The 27,533-nt window shown below is 57.1% G+C and overlaps 1 protein-coding gene across 1 annotated transcript in view; it reads left to right on the forward strand.

Annotated features, from left to right (window-relative positions):
- Window positions 1-20,153, forward strand: part of CACNA1E (calcium voltage-gated channel subunit alpha1 E) — a 160,419-nt gene extending 140,266 nt beyond the window's left edge. The window contains exons 38-51 of the mRNA XM_050900963.1: window positions 28-93; window positions 2,116-2,207; window positions 2,658-2,823; window positions 2,957-3,084; window positions 10,447-10,543; window positions 12,308-12,413; window positions 13,592-13,699; window positions 14,218-14,318; window positions 14,616-14,722; window positions 15,371-15,479; window positions 16,816-16,944; window positions 18,435-18,615; window positions 18,726-18,919; window positions 19,497-20,153. Coding sequence (XP_050756920.1) covers window positions 28-93; window positions 2,116-2,207; window positions 2,658-2,823; window positions 2,957-3,084; window positions 10,447-10,543; window positions 12,308-12,413; window positions 13,592-13,699; window positions 14,218-14,318; window positions 14,616-14,722; window positions 15,371-15,479; window positions 16,816-16,944; window positions 18,435-18,615; window positions 18,726-18,919; window positions 19,497-20,036 — 2,124 coding nt within the window. The 3' untranslated portion in view covers window positions 20,037-20,153. The remainder of the gene's footprint in view (window positions 1-27; window positions 94-2,115; window positions 2,208-2,657; window positions 2,824-2,956; window positions 3,085-10,446; window positions 10,544-12,307; window positions 12,414-13,591; window positions 13,700-14,217; window positions 14,319-14,615; window positions 14,723-15,370; window positions 15,480-16,815; window positions 16,945-18,434; window positions 18,616-18,725; window positions 18,920-19,496) is intronic.
- The last annotated feature ends 7,380 nt before the right edge of the window (window positions 20,154-27,533 follow it).

The following is a 27,533-nucleotide window of genomic DNA, read 5'->3' on the forward strand; positions in this document are numbered from 1 at the left end:
GAGATGACTCATCTGCTTCTCTTGCAGGCCCTCCCCTACGTCTGCCTCTTGATCGCCATGCTTTTCTTCATCTACGCTATCATTGGGATGCAGGTGAGCACAGACATCTCAGTGTGCATTCCTCTGGCGCGGACAGGCTGGACCAGCGTGTCCTCAGCATTATGCACAGCAGCCAGCCTTGTTTCTGCCTGTCATTGCTTCACTCGGTCGCGGTGTCCTGGAAGGTCCCGAGGGTGGAACAGCTTGTTTGGGAGCTGCAGAGCCACATGCCCTGGGGGACCTGCCACGGGCTTGTTCAGTCAAGCTCTACAGCTGCCTTCCCAACTTGTACCCTTGGAAATGTGGCCTTGGGGACTCAGCTGGGCATGCTGTGCTGCGGCTGCTTTCAAATCGCCACCCCTTCTTTTAGAAATTACACCCTATCTCCAACTCCCTAGCAGCCCCCAGAGATTGTTTTCATGCCTGAGGGACCTGGTGAGCAGCCTTCTGCCTTTCCCATCTGAATGGCTGGATCACGGCAGCGATCCCTGCAGCCCACCGTCCACCTTGTCCCTCTGCGGAGGGTTTATGTTGTAGCTGTGCCACTGATGGTCTGCTTGGGCTCTTGTGCTTAGGGACCTGTGATGACCTACCAGATGGTGGGAGGCCCACAGAGCATGGGGAGATGTGAGCTTTCCAGGCTCCAGCTGGTAAATAAGAAGCACATGAGCTAAAACCCTCAGCTCCACACGTGCCGCGGGGCTGGCTCAGTTCTGCGATGACTAAATCCCACGCTGAAGATCTGACAAAGCATCTTCGACGACCAACGCTCGGGATCTGGAGCTTGCCCGATGAGCGAGCTGCCGCAGTACCCAACGCCGTTGCCTGACGTGCGCTGCCAGGACAGGCAGATTTTGGGGAGGCAGCGGGCAGCGCAGCGGCCCCCTGCTCGGGCTGCTTGGCAGCGCTGGTGTTTAGTCTCTTCCACCCCCTCTCCCCCGCGCCGAGAGTCCCGTGGCTGGTTTTGGCCGCTCTGTCCTACACATCTCAGCACCGACTCCAGGTGTTCTCCGTGCGAAACAACCACCATCTGAGTCAGCCCCCCTCCCTGCCGTGTGGTAGTATTTGATTTTTTTTGATTTTTTTTTTTTAACACCATTGTGAACAAATCCCCAAGCAGTAAAGTCTGTGGGCGTTATTTGAGCAAAATAGCTGGAGGCAGAAAATATTCTACAATTACACATTCCAAAAAACCTGTACAGGGAAAAAAATACTCTGCAGTTAGTGTATTTTTAGGTTCATGGGAAGTGGAATAAATATTTAACAGTAATAACAGCACATTTTTCCTATTGGAGGCACTTTTCGAACATTCATTATGTCCTACCACGGCCTTGGCTGTAGGTCATTATTAGGATATTGTCCATGTTTGGGGCTTTGTCTCTTTAGGCCCTGGGGACAGTAGTCCTAGGTGTCTGGCTGTCCATAGTGGGTTAGCGGTCGGTCTGTCCCTCCCTCAATGAGCCCTTCCCCACCCTGTTTGCACCGCTGTGCCTGACCCCGGCATCACGGACCATTTCCCCACCAAGGGAAAAGCTCCTGGGAGTTCCCAGGACTGTGACCCAGCACCCACCCAGGATGGTGCGACTCATCCCTGTGCCTCCAGCGTGCTCGGGACCGCCGGGTGCCATGCAGTGCTCGGATGCCGCCTGTACCGCAGCAGAGGGATGGATGTGGAGTGGTTGGACTTGGTTGATCCCAGGTCCTCCGTGCTCCTGTTTCCATGGCAGCTCGGCCTCTCACAGCCTTTGCTGCCCATCGCAAATCCCTGCCGAGGAGAGGAGAGTCTCCTTCCCTGATGGCTGCTCAGCGCCAGCTCCTTGGCGTGCTGGCTGTGCGCTGGGGTGCTTTTCCATGGGGGATTGTGCAGAGAAGGGTGGATGTCAGCTGCTTTGGGGGCCAGCTGCACCGAGGGTGATGAACCTGGGGCAGGATCAGTCCCTGCAGCACAGGGGTGCGTGCCTGTGAGCCAAGGTGAACGTGCAGCCGCTTCCCCGGCTGCCAAGGTGAACATGCAGCCACTTCCCCGGCTGCCAAGCTCTTGCCTGAGTAACTGAGCCCTTTTTCTCCCTCCTGTAGGTTTTTGGCAATATCAAACTAGATGAGGAAAGCCACATTAACCGGCACAACAACTTCCGCAGCTTCCTGGGCTCCCTTATGCTCCTCTTCCGGTAAGCAACCATAGGAAACTCCTTTGGCAGGGTTTTTGGGTGCAGGCGTGCCAGGAGCTGGGCTGGGCAGGTTCTCACCGCAGGCTGTTTGGTGGAGGTCAGCTTTTAGTGCTAGAGAGCAGCTGGGCAAAACACAGCCACAGGAGCTCAGGAACCCCTTTTTCCCCCTCCACACTGCCCCAAAAAGGATGTCTGTCTCCCAGCTCTTTGGACCAGCTGGCTGGGGGCAGTGGGCCCCATGTGCCAGGAGCTACACCCTGGCATGGCTGCACTTGTGTGGGTCCAGCTCGGTCACTGCTGATCCAGTGCCTCACTCCTCTGTGTGCTGGAGATGTGCTTAATTTGGGTAGGGGGTTGCACAGCTTCTTGTGAGGCTTCTCCTGGGGGCATCCTGCCCCGGCTCCGTCCCGTGCCACCACGAGCTGCTGAGCACAGCTGTGTTGGGCGCAGGAGTGCCACGGGAGAGGCATGGCAGGAGATCATGCTGTCCTGCCTGGAGGGCAAAGGCTGCGAGCCGGACACGACGGCGACGTCCGGGCAGAACGAGAACGAGCGCTGCGGCACCGACCTGGCCTACGTTTACTTCGTGTCCTTCATCTTCTTCTGCTCTTTCCTGGTGAGTTCCTCCTCCCTGAGAGCCCTTGGGGGTCCCTCTTGTCAGCCCCCCAACCTGCATCCCCACCATAGGGTCATCTCTGCTCCCTCTCCCCCTACTTTCCTTTCTCTCTGCCTTTTTCCCTTTCACTTAGATGCTCAACTTGTTCGTGGCAGTCATCATGGACAATTTTGAATACCTGACTCGGGATTCCTCCATCCTGGGACCTCACCATCTAGATGAGTTTGTCCGGATCTGGGCAGAGTATGACAGAGCAGCGTGGTATGTAGCCAGCTCCTTCTCTCCCGAGCAACCTCTCAGAGCTGGTTTTAAATGGGCATCTCTGTGTTCTGCTATTGGAAACCAGCTGCGATGCCTGGGATGGTCAGGGAAGGGCTGCTGTTGCCCGCGGTCGTTACAAGGGCGGCAGCCGGTTCCTACAGCACCTGGTGGCTCAGGCGTCTTGGGTGATGTTCACAGTTTGCCACGGTGTTTATCCTGAGCGCTGGAGGTTTCTGCTCTTCCTCTCCTCCCCAACCAGTGGGCAGGTCCCTCTCGGCCTCCTTCCCTGTCCCCGTGAACCAGCTGGGTGCCTCTGCCCTGAGACCGGCTCCATCGCCTGGTCCCCAGCACCCACAGCTCCCCATCAGAGCAGGGCTGAATGCAGCTTGTTCCCAGCAATGGGGAGATGCTGGGGGTCTGCTGGGCTCCTGCCAAGTCGCCTATGGAGGACCTTGATGGGTTTGGGGAATTGTGTCCTTACGCTGGCCAACCCGCTCACCCCTCTAGAGATGCGAGGACTTTGTTTCCTGCACTCATGTCTTTGCTGATGAGGACCCCAGCAAAGAGGGCTCCCGTTTGCAGGCAGCAGCCTGTTCCCGGCAGTGGGATGGGTTCACAGCAGCCGTACGTACTCTGGGTGGCCAGGCTTTGGCTCTGCTCCTGCTGCTGCTGCTGCAGAGGAGCTGTTCTCCGCCGCTCCTCCCAGCATGGTCTGGAGCATCCCTAGGGCAGTGTGGAGCCCTCAGCAGCTCTGGGAGCATGTTTGCCCTCCACTCAGCCCCAGCACTACAAGGGGGTCTAGTGTGGTCCCTTCCACCCTCCCCCAGCCCAGCGACAGCCTCTTTGGAGCCATGACCCACCACTGCTGTGCCGGGGAGTGTGGGTGATCTTAGCTCGAGAGCCCTTGGCAGCCACACGCGTTCCCTTTGGAGACTCGTTGCCTCCGCTGCTAATGTCCTGCCCCTCGAGAGACCAGCTCCAGCCAAGATATTTTTTTATGCCTAATATCATCAGCTCCTGACATAGTTTCCTCCACCATTTCTGTCCAACCCCGTGCAGCTCAGTGCTGGCCAGGTTCCTCCCCATGTGGCCTCCTCCAGTGCTCTTGCTGTTGTGCAAGGTCCCCGTGGGCAGGTGGGTTTGCTTGTTAGTGGGCGACTGTGCCTTGTGCAAGGGGGAGAGGTCAGTACGGGTGAGTAGATGTCCTGAGGGACAACTAGAGAAGGGAGAGGAGGTGAGAGCAGTGAAACATCCAGCTACTCAGTGTGGGGCTTCTCATCCATGGCTTTTGGGAAGGATTTCTTCACACCAGGCACTTCATTCACTCTTGCCCCCCATGCTGGTGGCCTGGGTCTCCAGGACAGTCACTGAAAAAGCATGCCTGAACTGTCCTATCAATGCCATGTACCCCTCTGATTTCTGAGCAAGCCAGATATGTAGCCAGTGGTTAGGGGACATGCGCAGGAGCCGGTGGTACTCGGCCCATCGGGGCAGCCCTGGCCCCCGTTGCTGGGTGAGGAACGGGTGAGTACATCCGAATGGGTCCCACCACCTGCGTGGGGCAGCAGTTCTGAATCCTGACACCGGGACCATCACATGAAGGTCTTGTGGGGAGACCACCCAACACCAGCAGGGCTCAGGGATGGGTTTTGCCCAGACGGTTGGGTTAGCTCTGGCCAGTGATAGAGAGGAGATAGGAGAAGAGCAGGGAGAAGCCAGAGGCAAAGGCGCCGGGTAGGACGGTAACACTGTTCTTTGCCTCCTCGCGCGGTTTCCCTCCAAGCTTGTCTAAGGATGCCCAGGAGGCTGCAGCATGCTGCACCTCAGCACTTCCACCCCACATGGTCCCGCTTCCTGAAGGGCTCTGATCTGGAGCGGAGTGGGGAGCTCAGCATCCGATGACCCCTGTACCCTCTCCTGCCAGCTCTCCGCCTCCACTGCTTCGTTATTTCAGCCGGTGCAGGAGGGATACGGGCCGTATTCTGCGATGACTGCACCCGGGTCTGGGGAGATGTGCTTCTGTGGGCGAGAAGGGGTGTGCGTATGGGAGGGTTTGCTTCTAATAATGTGTACCCTTGGCAGAGTGTGGTCTGATGGTCGGAGCACAGGACTGGACAGCGAGAGACCTAGGTGCTAGTACCACAGCCACCGGTCACCAGCTGGTCACATTATCTCTCCCCATCTCAGGTTCCCCAGATATTGGAGACACAAGTGACTCAGCTGCCCACCTCCCTGGGACCTTGTGAGGACCAGATTGTTGGCCGTGCGAGGGCAGGCTCTCTGGTGGTGTGATGGGACACAACTCCATCAAAAGGGCTCGTGGTGGCTAGAACCCAACCAAGCTGCAGGCGCACCCCGTCTAAAATCCCAGCCCTCTCCCACCAGGCGTAGGCGGCCAGGGGCATGATGAGGAAGGGCAATGGGGTAGTGTTCACCGCCAAAACTGTCCTTCTCCAGGGTCAAGATGGGTCAGTGTGAGGAGGTATAAGCTGACTCATGGTGGAGAAGGCAGTAGCTGATGCTCACAGCTTTCCCCTCTCTGGGTCTGACAGAGCCAGAAGGAGAAGAGCCATGCACCCCCGGGGGTCTTGCCCCACAGATGGCCCCAGCATCCCCCGGTTAAGCTCTCCATCCTCCCCTCCACCCTCTCAGTGTCCTATTAATCCACCTGTGCTTCCTTTGCAGCGGCAGGATCTCGTATAAGGATATGTACAAATTAGTACGGGTGATCTCGCCTCCTCTGGGCCTAGGAGAGAACTGCCCCTACAGGGTGGCGTGCAAGGTTTGCCTCCCAGTCCTCCGCCACAACCTGGCCACGGGACGCACCATCCACCCCTCCTTCCCCCCGCTCCACCACCACCGCGCCTCCCGAGGGAACCCTGACGTTGCTTTCCTTCGAGTTTAAAGAGGTCCGCGGCCTCCCAGAGCCAGCAGCTGTCCCCCTCGAGGGGAGGCATGAGTGGGGCCAGGGGGGGCTCAGAGCCTTCCGGGGTGGGTTTCAACAAATTGCGTCCCCCAGCCAGCCCCCTGCCCCAGCTCCGTCGGAGCAGAAAGCCCCCAAATAGTGCCGGGCCAAATGCCACCGTCCCTGCTTGCCTTCTCAAAGTGCCCTCATGCGGGAGCAGGAGTTTTTTGGGGGGGGGGCTTAGATGTGGTTTGCTCCTGGGGAGGGAAGAGGGGAGCAAAGGCAGGAGGATGTTGGGGGCTTTGCCGTTGTTTTGGGGGGAGGACGTGGAGGCCAGAGTGACCCCTCTCCCTGGGGGACGCCGTGCTGTACCCAACAGACTCTTCCTCAAGTGTGGCACTTGGAGGACACATAACAACGTCTCTGGGGAGCAGGACTCTTGCTAGTCTTGCCCTTAGCTTGCCAGATCTGCTTGGGAGGTGGTGGCACCTGGGCACATCTCTGGAGCTCAACAGCTCCTCTCCCTCTGCTCAATCCAAGATCCCGGCTGCTGGCCATGAGTCCACGGCAGCAATTTGGCCTCCTTGTGTCTCTCTGACTTGCACTTCTAAAAAAAAATTTATTTTGGTGTGACAGTTGAGCAAAATCCTGCGCCTGCTGCCTTCTCTAAAGTGCCATGATGTCTACGTCTGTGTCCGTGGCATGAAAGGACGAACCGTAGAGCTTGCCCTTCCCTCTGCATCCCCTACAGCATCTGAGGAGATGTATGAGAGAAGCTCAGATGCCCCCAGCCCTTGATCTTGACTCTGCAGAGGAAGAGAGTTCCTTATTGCGGCATGATGTAGCCACCACATCCTTCTTGCCACATCAGAAATGCTTCTTCCAGCCAGCATCCCTGGAACAGGTCTGTCACCCTCCACAGCTGGTCATGGGGATGATGCACACATTTGAAATCTTGAAGTAGACCACCAGAAGTAAAGCAGAGCAAGCAAGACAAGGCCTGGATGCTCGGTCATCTCATTTATGAAGAGGTATTTAGGGATAGGAGATTTCTTGCAAGAATCTCAGACGGCTCATTTGTTCAAGGAGGGGCAGCTCGCAGTCTTTCCGCTCTTCTCTGTTGCATCCCTGGCAAAGGATGGCGGCTTTGCTGAGGACACTTGCTCAGGTCCCTGCAGACAGAAGACATCTTCAGGAGGAATTTCTAGTCTTTCTCGATTGACATCAGGGCTTCACTGGCAAACGCTGCTCTCCTAAGCTGGATCACCTGGTGCTCAGAAGGGTACCTGTAATGCATCCTGAGAAGAGGGAGCTCTGCAGCAGTCTGGGCTTTCTGCTAACTCTGTGGGATGGACAGAGCAGTGAAGGTGGGTAAACTCAAGGGGAGGTGGAGGCAGAGAGAGTGAGACCAGCTTCAGCTGTCACATGAGGGACACCATCCCCATCTCTTCCTTGTGTTACCTCAGCCGTCTCCTCCCTGTGCATGGGGTATTTCAAGGACATGAGAGATTTTCAGGGATTCCTACTGCCCTGGAACAATTCCCAAAAGGCAACTGATGAAGAAAGAAAACCCACGTGGTCATTGCATCTTGCCACCATGGTCCAGATCCCAAAATGCCAACCCAACCTGCTCGCCTTTCAGTTTGGTGAGCCTGCCCTGCACATCACGGTGCACAGGTTCACCTTCCTGGAGCCCACAGCCCTATCCTGCCAGGCAATGCGACAACGATGACTTGCAGAAACAAACACCAACGTGTTTATGGAGTGGTGGATAGCCTGCTTTAGAAGAGATGGTGCTTGGGCAAGTTCAGGATGCTGCATAGGGGTGCAGCATGGTATGGAAGAGTACCCGCTAGGCCATCCACAGGTGGGCTAACAAAGGGGCACTGATGCGGGAAGATTTCTCGTGGAAGTCCAGCAAGCTCTGTCCTTACGCTGGGGAGAGCAGATCTTGTAACCACATCTTGCTGGGAGCATCCTGGCAGCCTGCTCCACACCTTGGGGCGCTCTCTGCCTTTCCTCACCCCCTCTGCTTCTAGCAGTCATGCAAAAGTGAGCCAAGGCATCAATTTTGCCCCCTAAACATAGCCCTTGAGATGGTCATGGGTCAGGCGAATGCTCCACAGACATTGATGTCCCTGTGGACATCACTTATTCCTGAATCTACTGTCACATCACTTGCTATTCTGGTGCTCTGTTCCTAACAGCCTTGTACGGCACAGTACTTATTTCCTAACCACAGGAGGACAGATGTCCTCCAGATTTCCTCTTCCATCACTCCCAGGATTCTCTCAGAGTACCAGGACCAAGCCATTAGTGCCTGGTGGTTTCACAGGCCATCCTGTGCCGTAGCCACAGGTCATATCTCTGTCCAGACACAGGACAGATGGTCAGCTCCCCCATCAAGGATGTGCCTGTGCTTGGACCAGCTCTTGGGAGCCGTCCTGTTCAGACGGATGTCATTCCATGTGCCTGCCTGTGCTGCACTCCGTGGGGATGTGGTTTCTGGGCACTGCTGTGTTGCTCAAAACACTTTAAGATCTCTGCTCTGAGAAGCAGCAGTGTGCATCCTGTCTGTGAGAACAGCACAGTTCTCGTGCGGTCCTTCTTGGTTACTGATGCAAACTCTTCCTTTCACGGGAATCCATTCCTCCTTCATTGCGCGGAGAATCTCAGTATGGAAGACAGTGTCTGATGTGTGCTGGGTATGCTAAAATCCCCCCTGCCAGGAAGGGTGGGTGGAAGATCACTGTCTTGCTTCCTTTTTGCACAAAGTTCATGAGCATGAAAATTTTGAAGTCATCTTCTCCCCTTCAGACACCTCGAGTCAGTGCACATCCAGCTCTGCCAAGATGCTGCTTACGGACTCCTGGACCTGGATGTTTCCTCTTGATCATCCTACTTAATAGTCTCCAGTGTTGTTATCAATCCTCTTTCCAACCCGTTTAGGTGTGTCAGGTCTCAAAGGGGGTGGCTTGCCCAGCCTGTTCTGTGCCTGCACCCCAAACAGCTCCCATTGTAGGTCGTCACCATCTCTAGTTCACATCCGAAATGTCAGGACTTATCTTGGTGGGGGCCTCTTTGGCCAGGGGTCTGCTTCCAAACCAGCGATGCCCCCTGAGAAGAGGAGATAATCTTCTTCTCCCCTTTCCACGCTGCTCTGAGCACATGGGTAGGGAAGTGGCCAAAATCCCGTGGGGAGTGCTTAATTTTTCGGCAGTGCCCTCTCTCCCAGGCCACCCCAGCTGAAACGGGTTCCTCTCCAGCAGCATCCTCCCAGCCCAGCTGTAAGGGTCGATGCCTTTGCTGTTGCAAGGTTGCCCTTGCCCATTAACCATCCTGAACGTTGCAGTGCAGGACAGAAGCCTGGCACAAGGGGAAGAAGAGGTGGCCGAGCCCAGGATCCCTGGGAGATGTACGTGAGCGGCCTCCTGGGTGTGCAGAGAGAGGGAGACACAGCCCAAATATCTCAGCCTGGCAGAGGGCTCAAGGCATCATCGGGTGGCCCGTTTTTGGTAGCGTTCCTCACTGCAGCAATCCTAGGCAGGTCCTTACAGAGCAGAGGAGCGCGAGGTGGGGGTCCGTCCCAGCTGCCTCCCTTGGGAAACCCAAATGAACCCCAATGTTGGAAGGCCCAAACAGCTGCCTCTGCTGAGACTCTTTAAACTCCAACCTGGTGGAACTTGCAGCCGCATGTGGGAGAGAGCCAGGGCGGGAGCATGGCATGTACAACTTTTCCTCCCGGTTTTGTTTTTTCAGCCAATTCAGCATGCCTTTTGCACTGGTGCATGGTGGGAAAGTGGTCCATCCGCAGAGCCAGACGGAAGCAACTGGGCATCTTCCTTTGACAAGTGACCCTGGCCCACTGCCTTCTATGCAAGATGCTGCCTCCCAATTGCATAGACCTTATGAGCTGGGGATACACAGCCTTCCGGCTATGGGTTAGGTGGCGATGTAAAGCAATACCCAGGCCCCCCCGCCCCGGGAGGGAAGACGCTACGGAGGCCAGAGAGCTCTGTGGTGCAAACCACCATTATCTCAAATAACCCATGGCTTGAGTGCCGTGTATCTGATTTATACCACTCGCACACAGCCCTGGAACCTGTGGGACAAGTTGGGGGCTGCTGGAGGGCTTTAGGAAAGGGGTTGAGACCAGAGGAGGACTCCCAGACTGCTAGCGAGACAGGCGCTTGAGGCCAGCAGCAGAGAGGAGAGGGGTGAGTTGCTTTCTGCCAGCATTCCTGGGTCTGTGTGAGCAGTGCTATAAATCCACGTCAGGACAGTCTCTCATGTATGATTTGCCTTGATTAACGGGTTTCCTGTTCTTTTCCTGTTTGTCCGTTTGTTTTTTCTCTCCTGTTTTCCTGTACTATTTTTGTTTGTACGTTTTTCTGCTCTCTGGGAATGCCTCCTCTCTCTCTGCATCTCCCTCCCTCCCCTTCCCCCTTCATGAGCAGTGGCCGAATCCATTACACTGAGATGTATGAAATGCTGACTCTTATGTCACCACCGCTAGGCCTCGGCAAGAGATGTCCTTCCAAAGTGGCCTATAAGGTAGATCAACCCTTCCTTCTACGGGGGCTAGAGCCGAGCAGGAGCCGGGGCTCGAGGGAGCTGCGGGAGGTGGGGCTGGGGGGAGCCGGGGAGGCGTTGGGGGTATCCAACATGTGTTGAGCTCGCTCCTGGGGAGCCTGGTGTGCTCAGAAGAGTCCTGGCCACGCTGGCTGGTCTCCACTGCCCACGCACGTGATGCTGCTGTGGTCACTCGCAAGCCTGGGGAGCTCTGGGGTGGAAGACCCCAGTGGAAGAGGAGGGGCAGGATCAGCAATAGTGTAGAAGTGGGAGGGTTGGAGAAGATGAGGTGAGGAGCAACCCTGTAGCACAGCTAGGAGAGTGAGACGTCCTTAGGAGCTCACTGACCCAAGCTCGTCCCCTGGGCTCAGAACCATCCTTGTCCCGGCCAGCGCAGAAACAGGGCTAAAGCCCATGGAGATGGGAAGCAGGTGGGCAGCAAGGAAATGTCCTGTAGAAGGAGCTCTGCAGCGTGTGAGGAGCCAGGCGCATCAGCACGAGCTATCCCAAGGATGCCTTGTGCAAGGCAAAGCCAGGTGCCTTCAAAAAGTGTCTCTGAGTTTAACCCCCTCGTTCCTCGTGGGGCGGTGGCCGGCAATCAGCTCACGGCACAGGCACAGCGTGCTCCCGGCTGCGTAGGCATGGAGCAGGAGCACGGGAAGCCCTGAAGGATGTGGGGTGGGAGCTGCACGGCTTTGCTGAGGGCAGCAGCTGCTAGGACAAGACCTGGAGCTACAGAGCGATGTGTTGCCCAGGTCTGGAGCACACTGAAGCTTTTCTTGGCCACGGGCTGCTGCCCGCAGCCCTTTCGGCAGCATTCAGGGCTAGCGAAGGTGGGATTTCTGCACACTTGCAAACATGCTGCCACCCTCTCCAGCTCTCACGTGTTTGTTCACGCATGCATACACGTCTACCATCACACTTTTCGAGGAGAAAAAGGGAGGCTTGAAGGCAGGGAAAGGACATGAGAAGCCGGGTGAAAAGGAACGGGCAGGGAAGGGATGACCTAAGGTATTCACAAAGCAAAATATACTCTCTGGAAAGTGGATCTGGTCACTTCGGTTTGCACCCCGCCTGCCCAGGGTGGGGAAGGAGCATGGCGTGTCTAACCTGCCTTGGTTGCCCTTCTCTCTTTCCTTCTGCACTCTTTCTACTCCTCCTTCCCTTCCCCACCTTTGGATAATTTGGACCCTGTGCATGTGCTGGCAAACTTCATCTCTGAAAGACGCAAAAAGGGAGCGCCAGGATGTAGCATGCTAGAGGAATCCAGCCGATCTGAAGTCCCTGAAGGTTAAGGACCCTCCTCTCCCCTGCCCCAGGTGGGAAGGGTTGAGAGCCGGAAAGCCAAACCACCCGGGAACGGAAACCTGAGCCCCCTCTCCCCTTCCCGAGCATTCCCCACGCCTGCATCCCTGATGGATCAGGCGTGTCTTCCCAAAAGTGCCGGGAGGTGCCGTGGCAGCCCCGGTGCCGTGGGGAGGGGGGCTCAGGGGCCGTTCCTGGGGCGCAGGAGGAGCCCTGGAAGGCAGTGAGCCGGTGTCCTGGGGTGGAAGGAGCCGGGGGGGGTGGCGGGGTGATCCTTGCCCTTCTTTTTTGGCTGTGCTGTTTTGACACTCTTTGTTGCTTTTTATTTTTTAATTTTTTTTTTTCCCTTTTGTTTAATGTTTAATTTCTTTTCCTCCAGCCTGGTCGATGTGTTTTTCGATATTGTTTTCCGTCCGCTGTTTTTTTCTCTCTCTTGCGCAGAGACTGGTGCTGATGAACATGCCCGTGGCCGAGGACATGACGGTCCATTTTACCTCCACCTTGATGGCGCTGATACGCACGGCCTTGGATATCAAAATTGCCAAAGGTAAGGTCGGTGGGGTAGAGAGGGGACAGGGCCAGGAGTGTTTCAGAGTGACCAGCACTCATCCTTTGGGCAGGCGGAGGACATCACAACCAAATGTGGTTGGCTGCCCAGAGCCTGGCATGTGGATGGAAGTGACTACCTTGAACAGGCATATTTCTGCTACTCTCTTTAAAAAAAAAATCTATTTATTTAGGGAAGAGGTGGCCAGTTTTCCGCTAGAAGCTGCTTCTAGAGAGCAGAAACAGCTTGATGTCCACTGTGTAAAGCAGGGGAGAGAGAATTCGCCTTCCTCCGCACATACAAAACCAAACCAAGGAGGGAAAAGATCACATGTGCTGGGCTTCCTAAGTCTGGGGAACAGAAATCTCTCTCTCAGGGAAGATAAAACATTTACAGCAGGAAAACCTGGTTTGTTGTTGTTGCTGGAAACGTTCTGATTCATCAGATCAAAAACTTTCTGCAGAAACATGCCATTTTCAATAAAATATCCCCTGGGAACAGCTCAGCTGTTGGAAGACAACCCAGCCCAGGGAAAGATATCAGTAAAAGCCCTGTGCTGAGACAACTCCTTGGGTTCTAGATATCTAGATCTAGGTATCTAGATCAAGCTCTAGATAAAGCAGAGATCTGAACCTGGGTCTCCTACAGCTCGGCTGAGTTGCCCGGGGCTCGGGTGTCTCCGGCTGGCGCGTGTTGACAGCTCCCTTTGAGCCTGGGTCTTCCTAAGCTCAGCAAACCCCTTCACCGCTGGCCAGAGAGCTCTGCTCTCCTGGCACAGCATCGCCGAGTACTTCAGGATTTCAACCAAGCGGAGCTGCTCTTTCACCAGCACATGATCCACTCACCAGAAAAGAGAAAGTGGGGCAGCAGCAGGTGTGTGTGGGCTGGAGTAGGATTGGAGCCGCAGAGACGGACCCAAGGCGAGCTTGAAGATGGCAGCTTCGAGTGGGAGGGCAGGGGACGGGGAGATGGAGGCGCATATGGAAGGGATGGTAGGAAAGTTTCCCTGCGAGAGCAGGAGACCAGGCTTGCTGATGCAGGATGGCCCTCCTAGCCTAGAGAGAGCTGGTTGCTGCTTGTGAACCTCACTTCAGGATGGGAAAGGGGTGTTTTTAGTTGGACCCTGGTGCCAGGTCTTGATGTACGTGGGCCATTTTTTTTCCCCCCTGCTGTTCAAGGTGGTGCAGATTGGCAGCAGTTAGACTCTGAGCTTCAAAAGGAGATCCTGACCATTTGGCCTCACCTGTCCCAGAAGATGCTTGACCTGTTGGTACCTATGCCAAAAAGTGAGTCTCTGTGGGTGCTGTCATCGCTGCCAAGTTTCCATCATACCTGCAGCAGCTTCTTCCCAAAGGGAGGTGGGGACTGGTCAGACCCGTCCCCAGCTGGGGGGAGAAGTGGGAAAAGGGTTTGTGTTGCTACAGGCTGGCTTCTGCCTTGCTCTTCCTGGCTGCTTGGGAACCCTCTTGAAAAACATTCAGTTTGCAGTGGTCTGCTCCTGCCAAACCCAGAGTTTCCTGTAAATCATCTCTGGAGCATATAAGGGCAGGAGGCTGAGCATCGCTTGCTCCATTACATATGATGATGTGATGAAGATAGGTGTCTTGGTGGTTTATGATGATGCTTTCAAGCTGTCTCCATCCATTTTATCTCCACGTGGAGTGTCTGGGTGTTCATCTCTCTCTGTTTCGGAGCAGCGAGGAGAGTTTGAGAGTCACCAGGGTATCCCACAGTGGGCTTGTCCCGAGATCCGTGCTGGTTAAACACACAAGTGTCCCCACTTTGTTCCCTCTTATGCTCTCAGCCTCTGACCTGACTGTTGGCAAAATATATGCAGCCATGATGATCATGGATTACTACAAGCAGAGCAAAGCGAAGAAGCAGCGGCAGCAGCTGGAGGAGCAGGTGAGGCTCAGCAAGGGCATGCGGTGGGCAGGAGGGGGATGTTCAGAGCACGCTCGCTGCTTCTTACCACATCCTAACCAAACGCGTGGCCAGCTGCATGGGATGCAGCTGAGGGATGAGGATGGTGGTACAGGTTGGGCTTTGGTGACTACAAGGCACACACACGTGCATCCTCAGCCCCCAACAGGGAACACGAGCACGCTGTCGCCTTCCCAAGTGGCAGGGACTTGGTTGGTGAAGCACTGGATGTTCATCTGCACTTCCTACAGGCTCAGCTGCTTCTTTTCCTCAATACAGAAAAACGCTCCCATGTTCCAGCGCATGGAGCCGTCCTCCTTGCCGCAGGAAATCATCTCAAATGCGAAGGCTCTGCCTTACCTCCAGCAAGACACGCTCTCGGGCCTGTGAGTATTGCCCTGAGAAGAAGGGAGGTAGTCCTGTCGCTTTTCTGTTCCTGCAGCCCTCGTTTTGTTCTCTGGAGCTGGCACTGGGATGTACAGAGGGTTAAAGAGCTGCCGAGAGCAGGGGAAACCCAGTCTGGGGCAGAAAGCTCCTAGCACAAAGCTTTTGCAGGATCCCAGGTAGCTGGTGGGTGTCAGCATCACCAACAGCAGCGGAGGTAGCCAAGGGGGATGGCCAGGTGTCGGCATGGATGCTCTTCTTGCAGGACCATCCTAGCACTAAGTGTAAACTCTCTTACCTAGGAGGGTCTGGGATGGACCTGAACCTCAGGAGCAGTTGAGCAGCGGGTCCCTGGGTGGTGTAGGGTTGGTGGGGGATCCCAGCACCCTGGCTGATGGGAATGAGATGGTGGGAGTTGCTGGCACTGCACTTGGGATATCCCCCTGCTGCCGTGGGACCTGGGGCACTGGCGTCCTCTCCTGCCTGGGCACCACTTCAGCTCTCCAAGGAACATGATGTTTGTCCTGGGGATCCTTGACAGCCTGGGCCGCAAGCACAGGGGCTCCCCAGCTCTGAGCCACTGGAGAGGCGATGCCCAGCGATGGCAGCACCCGGTTTGTGGCCTCCCTGAAGCTGGACCATCTTTGCAGGAGCAGCCGGAGCGGGTTCCCCTCGCTAAGCCCGCTCTCGCCACAGGAGATCTTCCAGCTGGCGTGCATGGATCCGGCCCACGGGCAGTTCCAGGAGCACCAGTCTCTGGTAAAGTCACACGCTGCCTGACAGGCGCTCGCCTGCGGTCTCAGCAAGGGTGCTGGTGGGCACGGGGAGGTGTGGGGCTGCCGGCATGGCGGTGAAAAGCTGCTCCCTGCCCCTGTGGCAGCGAGCACAGCGGAGGGATGGCAGCTGCTGGGTCATGCACGGATCCAAAGCAGGGGACAAGCGTCCCCCGGTGTTGCCCAGCTGGGGCTCTAGCCCCTCGCCTCTGTCTGGGCACTGGGGACGCAGCCATCCCTGGACCAGCCCTGGCCGGTGGGCACAGGCAGCAGCAAGTGCTTTTGGGGCGAGAGCTGTGACCAGGGTCCGATGTCCTGCAGTAAAATATCCTTCTCTTCACAGGCTGCTCTTTTTTTCCACTGAGTGCTCATTTCAGTGGGTTACCCCGTGCTGAGTGATGGTATCTGATGTTTTCGGATTCGTGTTCATTTTGTTGTCAGTGCTGGTGTCCCCGATGCCAAACCGAGCTGTCAAACTGTCTCCAACCGGGAGCACACCCCTCCGGCCTCACACACATGCCGGCCGGCAGCAGCAGTGTCTGTCTGTGTGTGTGTGTATATATATATACATATCTATATATATCTCTCCATGTCTGTGTGTGTGCATTCGTGCACCACCCTGACGCTTGTCAGATGCAGTGTTGTACCACTGTGCATCTCCAGCCCGGTCCATGTCCCTGGGGTCTGTAGTACTCTGTGTGAGCTGTGTACCGCGCAGGCGGGCGTCCCCTGCCCGGGCCACCCCAACCATGCCACCATCCTTCTGGCGGGGAGGTGGCAGATGAGGCTCCTCCCTCCCCACAAAGTCACCTTCCAGCACATCTCCAGGGTCACTCCCTGCCCATCTCCTTGACACGGTGTCCCGTACAAGAGAGTCCCCTAAATTGGGAATTAACCAAAGCACAAAGGTGCCACGGGTAGCGTGCTTTCTTTTAACGGGGATGTGGCCAGAAAGCCTTTAAAGCAGGGTCCGAGAGAAAATCCCATATGTTTTTTCCCCTTCTGGCAAAAGGAGAAGGAGTTAAAGTCAGGGCGTCACCAGATCCAGGCAGGGTTTCCACCGCCACTGAAGAGGTGCAAGATGAATTGGCCATCAGGCAAGCCTGAAGCACCACAGCTGGGCTCACCTGCAATGGATTGTGAGCCAGAGATTATTTTTCAGTGGCGACGTGACGGATGATATGTCTTAGACTCCCTTTTTGGCCCACTTAAATTCTGCCCCCGGTTGAGCGAGCAGGGCTGTCCCCTGCAAACGGGGCAGAAGCAGCGCGCTGCCCTGCTCCAACCCCATCCCAAGAGCTTGGCTGTGTGTTTATTTCCAGGAGCCAGAGGTTAGGGAGTTTCAAAGAGTGCAACCCTCTAACCGTGGCAGCTACCTTCCCGTGGACACTCAGGACCACGCTGTCTCTGGGAGGGCCTCCTCCATGCCTCGTCTCACTGTGGATCCCCAGGTAAAACCAAGCAAAGCCCCCACGGGTGCCGGGTCCAAGCAAAGCCTACCAGGTAACACTGGGGCTTCTCTCAGCGCTGAGCAAGTCCCGCGAGCCCCATGGCTTCCCCAGCGCCCCGATATCGGAGCATCTCCCCGTCTTTGGGGTGCTACACAAGTAGGAGGGCTGTTGTTCCCCTACATGGGGGACACTGGCAGCAGAGAGCAGCCAGGGGAGTCGATCTGGCTCATATGGGAGGTCCACAGAGGAGCAAGGCCACGCCGGGAGGTTGCAGGGTCCCCCCACAGTGGGACGCTCCTCCTTTCCTCCCACCCTGGGCGCTGGCTGAGGTTCGAGGAGTCCCAGCCCGGCTGTCAGATGATCTCAGAGGTGATGAAACACCTTTTCCTTCCTTTCCCGTTGTCCCAACACACATGCTTCTCCATCTGTCCAGGGGAACCCAGGCCACATCTCACCTCCTCGTTTGTCTGCCCGGTTTCTCTGTTGTTCTGTCTTGTACTCAGCCTCCACCGAGACACAGACGCTCTTATGGGGTTCGGTTTTGCTGTGAAGTCTCTGGGTCTGCTTTCTCACAGAAGTCCTGGTGTCAGTGCTGGTGTGACATGTCGTGGCACTTTGGTGGGGCGTGAAGAGGAAGGGAAGCTTTGCCTCATGGGCTTTATTGACCATTTGGCAGCGGGGGAGACGATCAGAAGGAGGTGATGGGAGCGAAAAGGGTACGGTGTGAGGAGAGGAGACAGGGAGAATGGCCCTGAGGCTGCAGAGGCAAAAAGCTGCTAGGCTCAAGTAAAGGAAAATATAGAAGGAGGTGATGTTTTCCACAAAATATGCAAGAACATAAGCTAGAAAGAGGGGAGAAGGTAGAAAGGAGAAGCATGGAAGGGAGAAAGGAAAGGAGAGGGATGATAAAACAACAGCATGAGTGGGGAGAGAGGGGATGAGTGCAGTGGAAGGGGACGTGGGAATAAAGGAGGACCAGTGCTGCCACTGGAAAAGCGGCAGCAACCAGGAAGATAAAGACCAAGTGAGGGGCACTGCAGGATCCCCCCCTCTCTCAATGATTTCTTCTTTGATGTCTCTGTTTGCTCCACTTGGTCCTGTTTTCAAGGCGAGGAGGGATGCTGGGACAGCCTGGGGGGCAATGGCCTGGTACCCTCCGTGTCCCCACACCCGGGGTGGGGTGCTGCTGCTCTTCCCCTGGCACGCAGTGCCTTGGCTTGAATCACAGTCACTGGCTTTGCTTGTGGAGCACAGTTCCCAACCGGCTGGGGCAGGGGAGTTCACAAGCATGAAAGCTAAACCCTGCTTTCCTCCCACCCCCGGTTTGTGCAGAGATTATTTGGGGGGGCTGTGCTTGGGCTTGCTGCCCCCCCACCCCGAACCTCCCCATCCCGGAGGCTGGTGTGCCAGTGATGGCGGGTGAACCGGTAATTGCTCAACAGCCCTGCCTGGCGCTAACCCTCTCCCCGGCCGGCCGGGGTTGCTTGCAGGTGGTGACGGACACTAGCTCGATGCGGCGATCGTTTTCCACCATCCGGGACAAGCGCACCAACAGCTCCTGGCTGGATGAGTTCTCCATGGAGCGCAGCAGCGACAACACCTACAAGTCCCGCCGGCGCAGCTATCACTCCTCACTCCAGCTCTCCGCCCGGCGCCTCAACGCCGACTCGGGTGAGCAAGGCCGGGTGGCCCCATCCCACACCAATGCCAAAAAAACCCTTAGCCGAGCATCCCCGGCTCCTGGGGAGGGGACGGCGGGGACTGACGGCGATGTCCTGCAGGCCACCGGTCCGACGGGCATCGCTCAGGCGGCAGGGAGCGGGGCCGATCCAAAGAGCGCAAGCACTTGCTGTCCCCCGATATCTCCCGCTGCAACTCTGAGGAGAGGAGTCCCCAGGCGCACGACGAGTCGCCGGAGCGGCGGCGCGAGTCCCGGTCACCCAGCGAGGGCAGGTCGCAGACGCCCAACAGGCAGGTGGGTGACAAAAAACCCTTCCTAAGCGCAAAGGGAGGTGTAGGAAAAGCTCCTTGCCAAAACCGGCAAGATAAGCCCCAGCTCCAGGAGCTCTGTGGCATCTCTCCTCCCTACGGTGGCACCTCTGTGTCCCTTGTGAGCTGAGCAGGTTGGGGCTGCTCGGGCACCCTGCAGAGCATTTGGGGAGAGGGGTGGATCTCCACGCTGATCCTCTCACTGCTGTGGCATCCGCTCCCTGCCAAGGTTGAGGTGTCCCAGCTACACAAGCCTGGAGATGCCAGTGCTTGAGTGTGCTTGAAGCCCACAGAGATGCTGCCCATAGAGACCAGCAGCTGGTGAGCCATTAGTTCTTCCTGCAGCAGGTTTGCGGGTGCTTTTTACTTTTGACCACCAAGAGCAGACACCATCCTTGTCCCTGGAGCAGACCCCGAGGCAGGGATGGGGCAGGCGAGGGCGCAGCAGGGCCTCATCCATGCAGGAGGATGCTCCGGGGAGCCCAGGCTCAGGGTGAGGGGGAGCGGGTGCATGGCACTGCCCGTCATTCCTGTATTCCCCAGCACATCTTGGTGCGTTGCAGGGAACGGGCTCCCTGAGCGAAAGCTCCATCCCCTCCATCTCGGACACCAGCACCCCCCGGCGAGGCCGCCGCCAGCTCCCACCAGTGCCCCCCAAGCCGCGTCCCCTCCTCTCCTACGCCTCCATGCTGCGGCATGCCGGAGACGCCTCGCCGCCTGCAGAGGAGAGCGAGGGGGGGTCTCCGCTCCTCTCCTCCACCCTGGAGCCCAACGCCGCCGGCCTGACCGAGTCTTCCAGCTCCCCGGCGGGGAAGCAGAGCCGACAGTCCACCCCGCAACGTTACATCTCGGAGCCCTACCTGGCCCTGCACGACGACTCGCACGCCTCAGACTGCGGTGAGGAGGAGACGCTCACCTTCGAGGCGGCCGTCGCCACCAGCCTCGGCCGCTCCAACACCATCGGCTCGGCCCCGCCGCTGCGGCACAGCTGGCAGATGCCCAACGGGCACTACCGGCGGCGGAGGCGAGGGGCAGGGCAGGGCGTGATGTGTGGGGCCAGCATCGACGTGCTCAGCGACACCGAGGAAGACGACAAGTGCTAGAAGCTGCTCCCCCCCGCCCCGTCTCAGCTCTCCCCCTCCCCGCCCCGCCGCCGCCCTGCCCCTCTCCAATGCATGCTCTTCGCCACGCCTGGGAATGAAACAAAACCAAAACCAAATGCAGGGGAAAAGGAGAAAACCAAACCGACCGGAATGGAGGGGGAAAAAAAAAAAACAAAAAAGGGAAAGGAAAAAAAAAAAGTCTTTGTGCAAAAAAAAAAAAATTAAAATCTGTCGACTTTCCTTTATTACTATCACTTTTTTTCTGCACAGAGAAGCATTTGATGGGCGGTGGAGCTGCCCGGCCAGGCGTGCGTGCTGCGGGGCGAGTGAGAGCCCCTCCGGCGGCAGCCCTGCTCCCTGCCCCAAGCGGGACCCCTGGGAAGGCTCGTCCCGATGGTTTTCCACTCCCCGAGACCGGAGAGTCCCAGCGAGGGGGTACCAGGGGCCCCCTTTGCTCTGTCGCTCGGGCTCATGTTGCTGTGGCTTTGAATTTCCCTCCCCAAGGGTCTCATCCAGCCCGGAAAAGGGGCGAGGTGTGATGGCAGGGTGCGGGGGGGGCCGAGGGGTCAGGGTGCACCAGGCAGACGGGAGCGGCTCTGCCTGCCAGCGGCGGGGGGGCAAAACCGAAGCCAACTGATTTGTACTGGGGCAGGCGGGAGCCGGGCGGGGGGGGCTCAGTGCTGCCGAATGTATCCTGTCTCCCACCGACATATATTTATTTATATACGGAGAACTCTAGGTGTGCCTGTGTGTGTATATACGGTATGTGTGTGTATATATATTTATATGCTGTATATATAAAGATATACACATACATGGATTCGTTTTAGTCATCTGACAATGCTGGGGAGCCCCTTGGGGTTTTTACTGCCCGCACCCTGTTTGGTGGGGGTAGGATGAAGCCTCCCCGGGGGGCTACTGTGCACCCGTCGCTGTAGCCAGAGCATTGGGAACATCACCCCGCTCCCCTCACCCTGTCCCCAGACGTTTCCAGCGGTGGGAATTGCGTTTTCTCCGTTAGAGGTGGCTGCGGCGAGGGGTCTTCGGGCAGCTCTGCTGCCGGCTGTGCTGTGCGGTGCCTGCGGGAGTGGGATGCCCAAGGGATGAGGATGGGGCTGTCCCTGGGTGTACGGCTCGCTTGGCACCAGCGGTGCTGAGGGGGTGATGGCAAACCTCTCAGAGGCCTCTTTGCTGTGTTTTCCCAGGAAAAGAAGATTCCCGCATCCGCAGGGGAGAGATGATGTTGTGCGTGCGTGACGGTACCCTAAGACCTGTCCTCCCAGCAGAGCAGCCTGGCTTCGGCACCTCCCCTGCCTCGGTTTCCCCTGCAGCCGTGGCCCCCGCCCGCTCCTGGGGCCTGGCACCCCCTTCGGAGGGGGGCTGCCATGGGGGTGGCTGGGTTTGCAAACCCTATGGCCCCGGCACGGGGGCAGGTGGGTGCGCAAGAGCCGGCAGGGCTTTGGGAGAGGACCGTGGTCCGGAGGGTGAGCAGGGTGGTTAGCGCCTCCTGCAAATACTGAAAATGTAGTACAGGGCCACCTTCCAGTGCCGGCCATTAATTAATCTGGTAATTATGTGCTGTCAGCTCTAATGATCTCTGCTTGCCCTCAGCTGCGGGTGCGACGCTTTGTCTGCCAGCCCGGGGAGATGCTGGTGGCCTTGTGGTTATGGGTGGCTCACCCTGGCGATCACTGGCGTGTTTCTGCTGTGAGTTGTGTCCGTCATCAGCCTGAGCGTGGTCCTGGGGAGCCGGAGGGTGCTGTGCCTTTGGAGCCTCAGGGAAGGGCTTGCTCTATGGGCTGGGGGTCTGGTCGGTGTGGTTGGACCAGGTATGGCCGTGTGTGGAGATGGGAAGTGGCCTTCAGCCCGCTGGGCTGGGCAGGGGGAGGTGGCGCAGCCCTTGTCCTGCCCTTCCTCCTGGCTTCTGCTGTGGGTTGTTGTGGTCCGGGTCCTTGGGGCTGTTCTCCAGCCCCTCTGGCTGGCCGAGCAGCAGCTCTGGCCAGGCTTTGCTTTGGTCCTGGATAACCTGTGTCTTCTCTTGACCGAAAGATGCTATGGGCACAAACTGCCCCGCTCCTGCACATGCAGATCAGCCCCTGCCCCAATCGCTTTGTGAGCTCCCCCAGAGGAGCTCTGCTTTGTGAGAAGCAAATCCCACCAGCTCTGAAGGCTGCTTGCTCCTGGGCTTGGTCATGGATGAAAACCTCTCTTTCTGATGGTCAAGCTGCCCTCTGTCCACCCAAGAAGCAGGTTTCGCTTATGGGGCCAAAACCTCTTACTGCCTTGATCGGTCCCTGCTGGTGGGTGGCACCTCTGCTGTCCCTGCTCCCCCCATGCTTCCTGAACAGACACTTCCAGCTGCTAAAGGATCCAAAAATTCCCCAGGAAGCCCTCTCCATCGCTCTGGCTCAGCTCCTGCATCCCCCATCTCGGTGCTTGGGGGCAAGCCGTGACCCATGCAACTGTGGGGAAGATGCCTGGTGCTAGCTGGTGGCATGGGCGTCTCCTGTCCCCTTCCAGACATCTGTGAGGAGTTCGTGGCTTCAACCTGAAGCTGCTGGAGCATTGCTGCCTGTGCTGGAGTTTGGGGGAGCCAGGCCTTACTGGCAGCGTGGGACCATGTAGGGGCCGGGGCCAGGGATGCGGTGGTGCTGGGGGCCAGGGGAGGCGATGCCATACGTGCTCTAAATATAGGTGCTGGCATCGTCTACTTCTAAATGCAGAAAGGTGTCTGACAATACGCCGGGCTCTGAGTAACAGCCCGCGGGGAGGGAAGGAGGCGGCTTTTTGTGTCTGTGCCTGTTGAGTGGGAGGGAGGGAGGGAGAGAGGGATGCTCTCGAAGGGGGGGCACGTTTCATGCAGATTTCAAGCTTTGGGCATTTTTCTTTCCTCGGCCCCGGAACGGGGCCAGCGAGCAGTGCGGGGCAATGCTCCGCAGTGGTGGTACGAGCTGGGGCAGAGCCCCTTGGGGTGCACCCGCATGTGGCAATGGGCTGCAGCGTCCAAACCTGAGCTTTTTGGCATGTAAGACCTGTGTTTTACTAACGTGCAGAAACTGTATGAAGCAAACCAGAGCCCCTTTTTTCCCCAGGAGGGGCCCAAAAATGGCCTGCTCCTGTCTCTCCTGCAATAGCTTCAGTTCTGCTCCCATGGTGGGAGGGCAGGCAGGGACCTGTGGGGACAAGGGGCACCTCCAAAGCACGTCTCTGAAACCAAAAACAACCCCCAGGAGAACTGTGGAAAGGACTATGCTGAGGGGGAAGGAAAAACATCCCCGAGGTGCCGTTGCAGCCTGCGTCTCACTTTTCAAGGCGCTGGACTCACTTTGCTGCTGTATGATCTCTCGTCCGTGGCTTTTTGGACATCTCCTTCACCTCCCGGACACCGGGGATCTGCCACTGCACTCACCGTCAGTGGTTGCTGGCTATGCTTGACCATGGGTGGGAGGATGAGAAAGAGGGGGACGTGTTTCAACCGCTGCCTGGACGGGACAAGCCCCTGCCCAGGCAGGAATTCACCAGTAGCATGCAACTTGTTCCCAGTTTGGTGCTGGGACTGGGCTTGAAGCCCTGCAAAGCTCCTGGGAGGACCGCAGAGGGTGTGTGGGGAGATGAGGCAGCCTCAGAGCCCTGCTGCCCCTCTGGGCTGGCTGTCCCAGCCCCATCCTCCTGTCCCCTTGTGAGGCCTCAGAGGGCAGAGCCCCCCCGGTGTGGGACTGGCAGCTCCTGGGCCTGAGGGAGGGTGAGTGGGAGATGCTCTGCCTTCATCCCCCAGGCACTGGGGCGGGATGTTGTAACATAACATACTCGTTCGGACCCAAACGGGACACTGAACTGACTGATGGCGATGTACAACTTCAATGTTTTTTGTCAAAAGGAAAGAAAAATAAAACCTTGTTGTAAAGAACCACCATGGACCCCGTCTCATTGGCACTCCCCCCTGGCGCTGGCGGGGCTGTGGGGACCCCGGGTGGGATGCTGGACCCCCCGCAAAAGGTCCCCATGGCAGGGAGGGGGTGGCACACAGCCTGTGCTGGGCAGCCCCATCACACGGGATGGGATGTTCCCCAGCGTGGGCGCAGGGGCCATCCCCTGCCAGTGCTGCCCTGGCATCTCTGTGGTCCCCAGGCAGGGTGGGGGGCTGCGAAGGAGAGGGGCAGGGAGCACGTTTGGGAAGTGTTGTCACCCTGGGGGAGCTGTGGCTCGTGCCTGGCTGCTTCCAGACACGCCGGCTGGGGGGCAGTGGGGGTCTGGGGTCACCGGAGGGGCCAGGGCCAGGAGCCTGAGGAGCTGTTAACAGTGGCACTGCAGCAAACTGGCCAGGGGAAGCCAAGAGCATCGTGGTGACATCGTATCACTGGAGAAATGCAAGGGAGCACCAGCCTGTAAACCGAGGGCTTGGAAAACCTGCTGGGATCCGGGGTTTTGGGGGATTCAAACAGCTTGGCCACCCCTCCACGCCTGTGCCTGGGAGATGTCGAGTGGATTCAGATGCTGTCGCCTGGTCCAAAGCTCACGGGTGAGTTGTCAAGCAAAGATGCTGAAGTCAGGTCTTAGATTTCTTTTTTGCGGAGCTGTTTAAAGCACAAAAAGTTCTCCTGCAGTCAGAGGCGAGTCAGCAGCCTGTGGCAGTCTGCAGGCTGAGCACGGGTGACAGGGATATTTTATGGCTTTTCAACAGGACTCTTCTTTTTCTTTCCTGGTGATGGAAAAGCTGTGCCAAGAAGAGCTCAGGGAAGGATGAAGGCAATTGCTCTGCTCTTCTGGACCACTTTAAGCTGAGCTTACCCTGCGTGTCTCTCACGCGCTGCTGCCCCTCTCTGCATGGTGCCACCGAGGACCAAGCCCAAACGTCCTTGACCTATAAGAACTGGCTTTATGTTGTCCTTCGTTTTATGCATCTTTCCCTTTTTTTCCCAAATGCTGTCAGGTTTGGTTTTCAATGCTTTGGCTCTTGAAGTGCTAAAAAGCGTGCTTTCAGCAGGAGGTGTACAGTTCCATAGGGATTGCCCAGGAGATGGCCCAGCTTTGAGGGCACTTGCCCGGGCGATGGATGCAGTGACAGCCAGGGGCTGGAGGCAAAGCCCGGCATTTTTCAGGCTGGGAAGCACGTTCCCATTTTATAGCCAAAAAAGTGATCTGCATCCCTGACGGTGGGGAAAGCTCTGCAGGGTGGTGATGCCTTCTTCATTGCTGAGGGCTTTGCACCGGTGCCAGAAGCAGTTTAAGGAGAGGACCTCCTCATGTGTGGGCCAGAAGTCCTGCATTAATGTTTTTGAAGTGAGTGTCTTAAGTATAAACTGCCCCAAAGTCTTTGAAAGCAGGACTGAGCCGTGCAGGTCCCTGATGGACATCCCATGGAGCCCTGCCTGGGAGGCTAGTGCCAGGACGAGTGATGGATGTAGCTAGCTGAGTGCTTAACCTCCTCTGCCGCCTTTCCCAAAATCCCCTAACATATCTGGGGCCATGAAAAAGATACCCGGAGCAATGTAGGGAAGGCAGACCTTCACCCTAGCAAGGGAAACTGGTGCTGCAAAACGGGGAGACTTCGCTGTTGGAGAGCCAGCGCTCTGCCTGGCAGGCACAGAGGCTAAAAAAAGCCCCTTGACAAATGGAACAGAAAGGTTAAAATTATCTGTACATCATCTGAATAACAATGGCAATGCAGATTGTACCTGCTTATAATAGCTCCAGGAGACAGGGGATAAATTGGGAACAAAAGTACCCCAGAAACAGATGCTGCTGGTGTGCGGCTGGCAGAAGTGCTGGGGCTGCTCCTCCTCGCCGGGGCTTGGGCAGCCGCGGGGGACAGGGCCACCAGAAGCACCAAAACCTGGCCTGTGTGTGCTCCCCTCACCTTGCCCATGGGTGCTCCAGGGCCCTTCCACCCCTGGGTCCCGGCGGAGCTGCCCAGGCGGCTTGCGGGCTCCTGGGACGTGGGAGCAGTCCCTGCCCATAGTACTGGTATTGCAGCGAGTGTTCTGCACAGTTTGTCTTGCGTCCGGGTGCCTGGGGGACATGAACAGTCCTTTTTCTGGGACTGCTGCATATCATCACCCTGTAACCTAGCTCTTCTTCCTGGGAAAAGACCCTTCCCGGGAAGAGGCCTCATCTTATTAGATTTTTTCTCTCTCTCTGCCCTGCTTTCCTCCTACTGCCCCCTGCAAAGCCCAATGAAGGCACACGGCACTGGGTGCATCTGTAACTCTGCAGGCACTGGCTCTTCCCTAAAGGCTCCCCAGATTATTTTTAAGGCAGGATGTCAGCAATTGTGCAACCCTGGGTGTTGCGAGGGAAGCCTGGCTCCGATCCTTGGGCACTCAAACACCCCCTCGGTCAAATGCCTGGTGATAACCATGCTCACTCCTCCAGCAAAACAAGGGAAACTTGGATGTGAGGATGCTAGAGTCAAAGCCAAGCCCCTGGGGAGAGGAAAGGACAAGACGGGGGACTGGGCAACTTGAAAGAATGAAACCTTTTATCTTTGTTTTTCCAGTCCCAGTGAGGTGTTTAAAATCCATATGTACAAGGCTGAGCAGGTAGGGGTTTGCTCCCTCTGGTGACACAGCTGATGGCTCAGAGGGGAGACGCCGGGGGCGGCTCTCGTCCCCCCCATTCCCTCTCATTCCTCCAGTGGTACTTACAGGCGCGCTCTCCCGGTGTCAGGGATGTGTGTGGGCTCGGAAGCGAGGCTGGTGCTTACTCATGCCGGGAGCCACGTGGCGTTGCTGGCTGGCGGGCTGGCAGTGCCGATGGTTCCCCGGGTGAGCATCCCCCCCATGAGCAAGCACATGCAACCGCTGGTCCTTTCCAGCACCAGCATGGCTCCCCAGGGAAGTGGGATGCGCTCACGAGGGTTATCCTTCCCAAAGGGCTTGAACAGCCCAGCCCGGTTCAGCACCTCTATTTTTTATTCTTCTCATTTATTTATGTCTGTTGACAATGATCTTCCTTGCTTGGTGATGCAGTGCTGCACATCTGCATTGACTATGTTTGCCAGACCCCACATGAGCAGGTGAAATACCATGGACTGCCCCAGAAACTGGTCCCTACCAGTGCACGGAAGAGCGAGCTGGCAAATACTGTCTCCCAGGAGATTTTTGGGAGCTGCTTTGTGTCACCTTTGGCTTTACAGGCAGCAGGGAGCAAGGGGATGGGCAGGGCTGGTCTCACCCCTGCCTCTCCTGTGGGCTTGTGTTCTCTCTGTACCCGCCGCCCCATCTCCTGGTTAAATGCCACAGAGCAGGAAAGAGCCCACTGTTCATTTGCCTTTGCTATTTCTGTGTATATAATAATAAAAAAAAAAACCCCAAACAACACAATTCTGCCTTCTAAATGAATGCAAAAAGCATTAATTGCTCTCCTTCCCCAGCTGCTATCTTCCTCTCACCAAAGCGGGGCTCTCCAGGTGCCAGGCACCCCTGGCAATGGGCAGTTGGGTGCTGGGAGGGCTGGGCGAGCGGGTGGAAACCCAGCAGCGGTGATCTGCAGCCAAAA

Source organism: Gymnogyps californianus, chromosome 8, assembly GCF_018139145.2.
Source record: "Gymnogyps californianus isolate 813 chromosome 8, ASM1813914v2, whole genome shotgun sequence".
Taxonomy (NCBI): domain Eukaryota; kingdom Metazoa; phylum Chordata; class Aves; order Accipitriformes; family Cathartidae; genus Gymnogyps; species Gymnogyps californianus.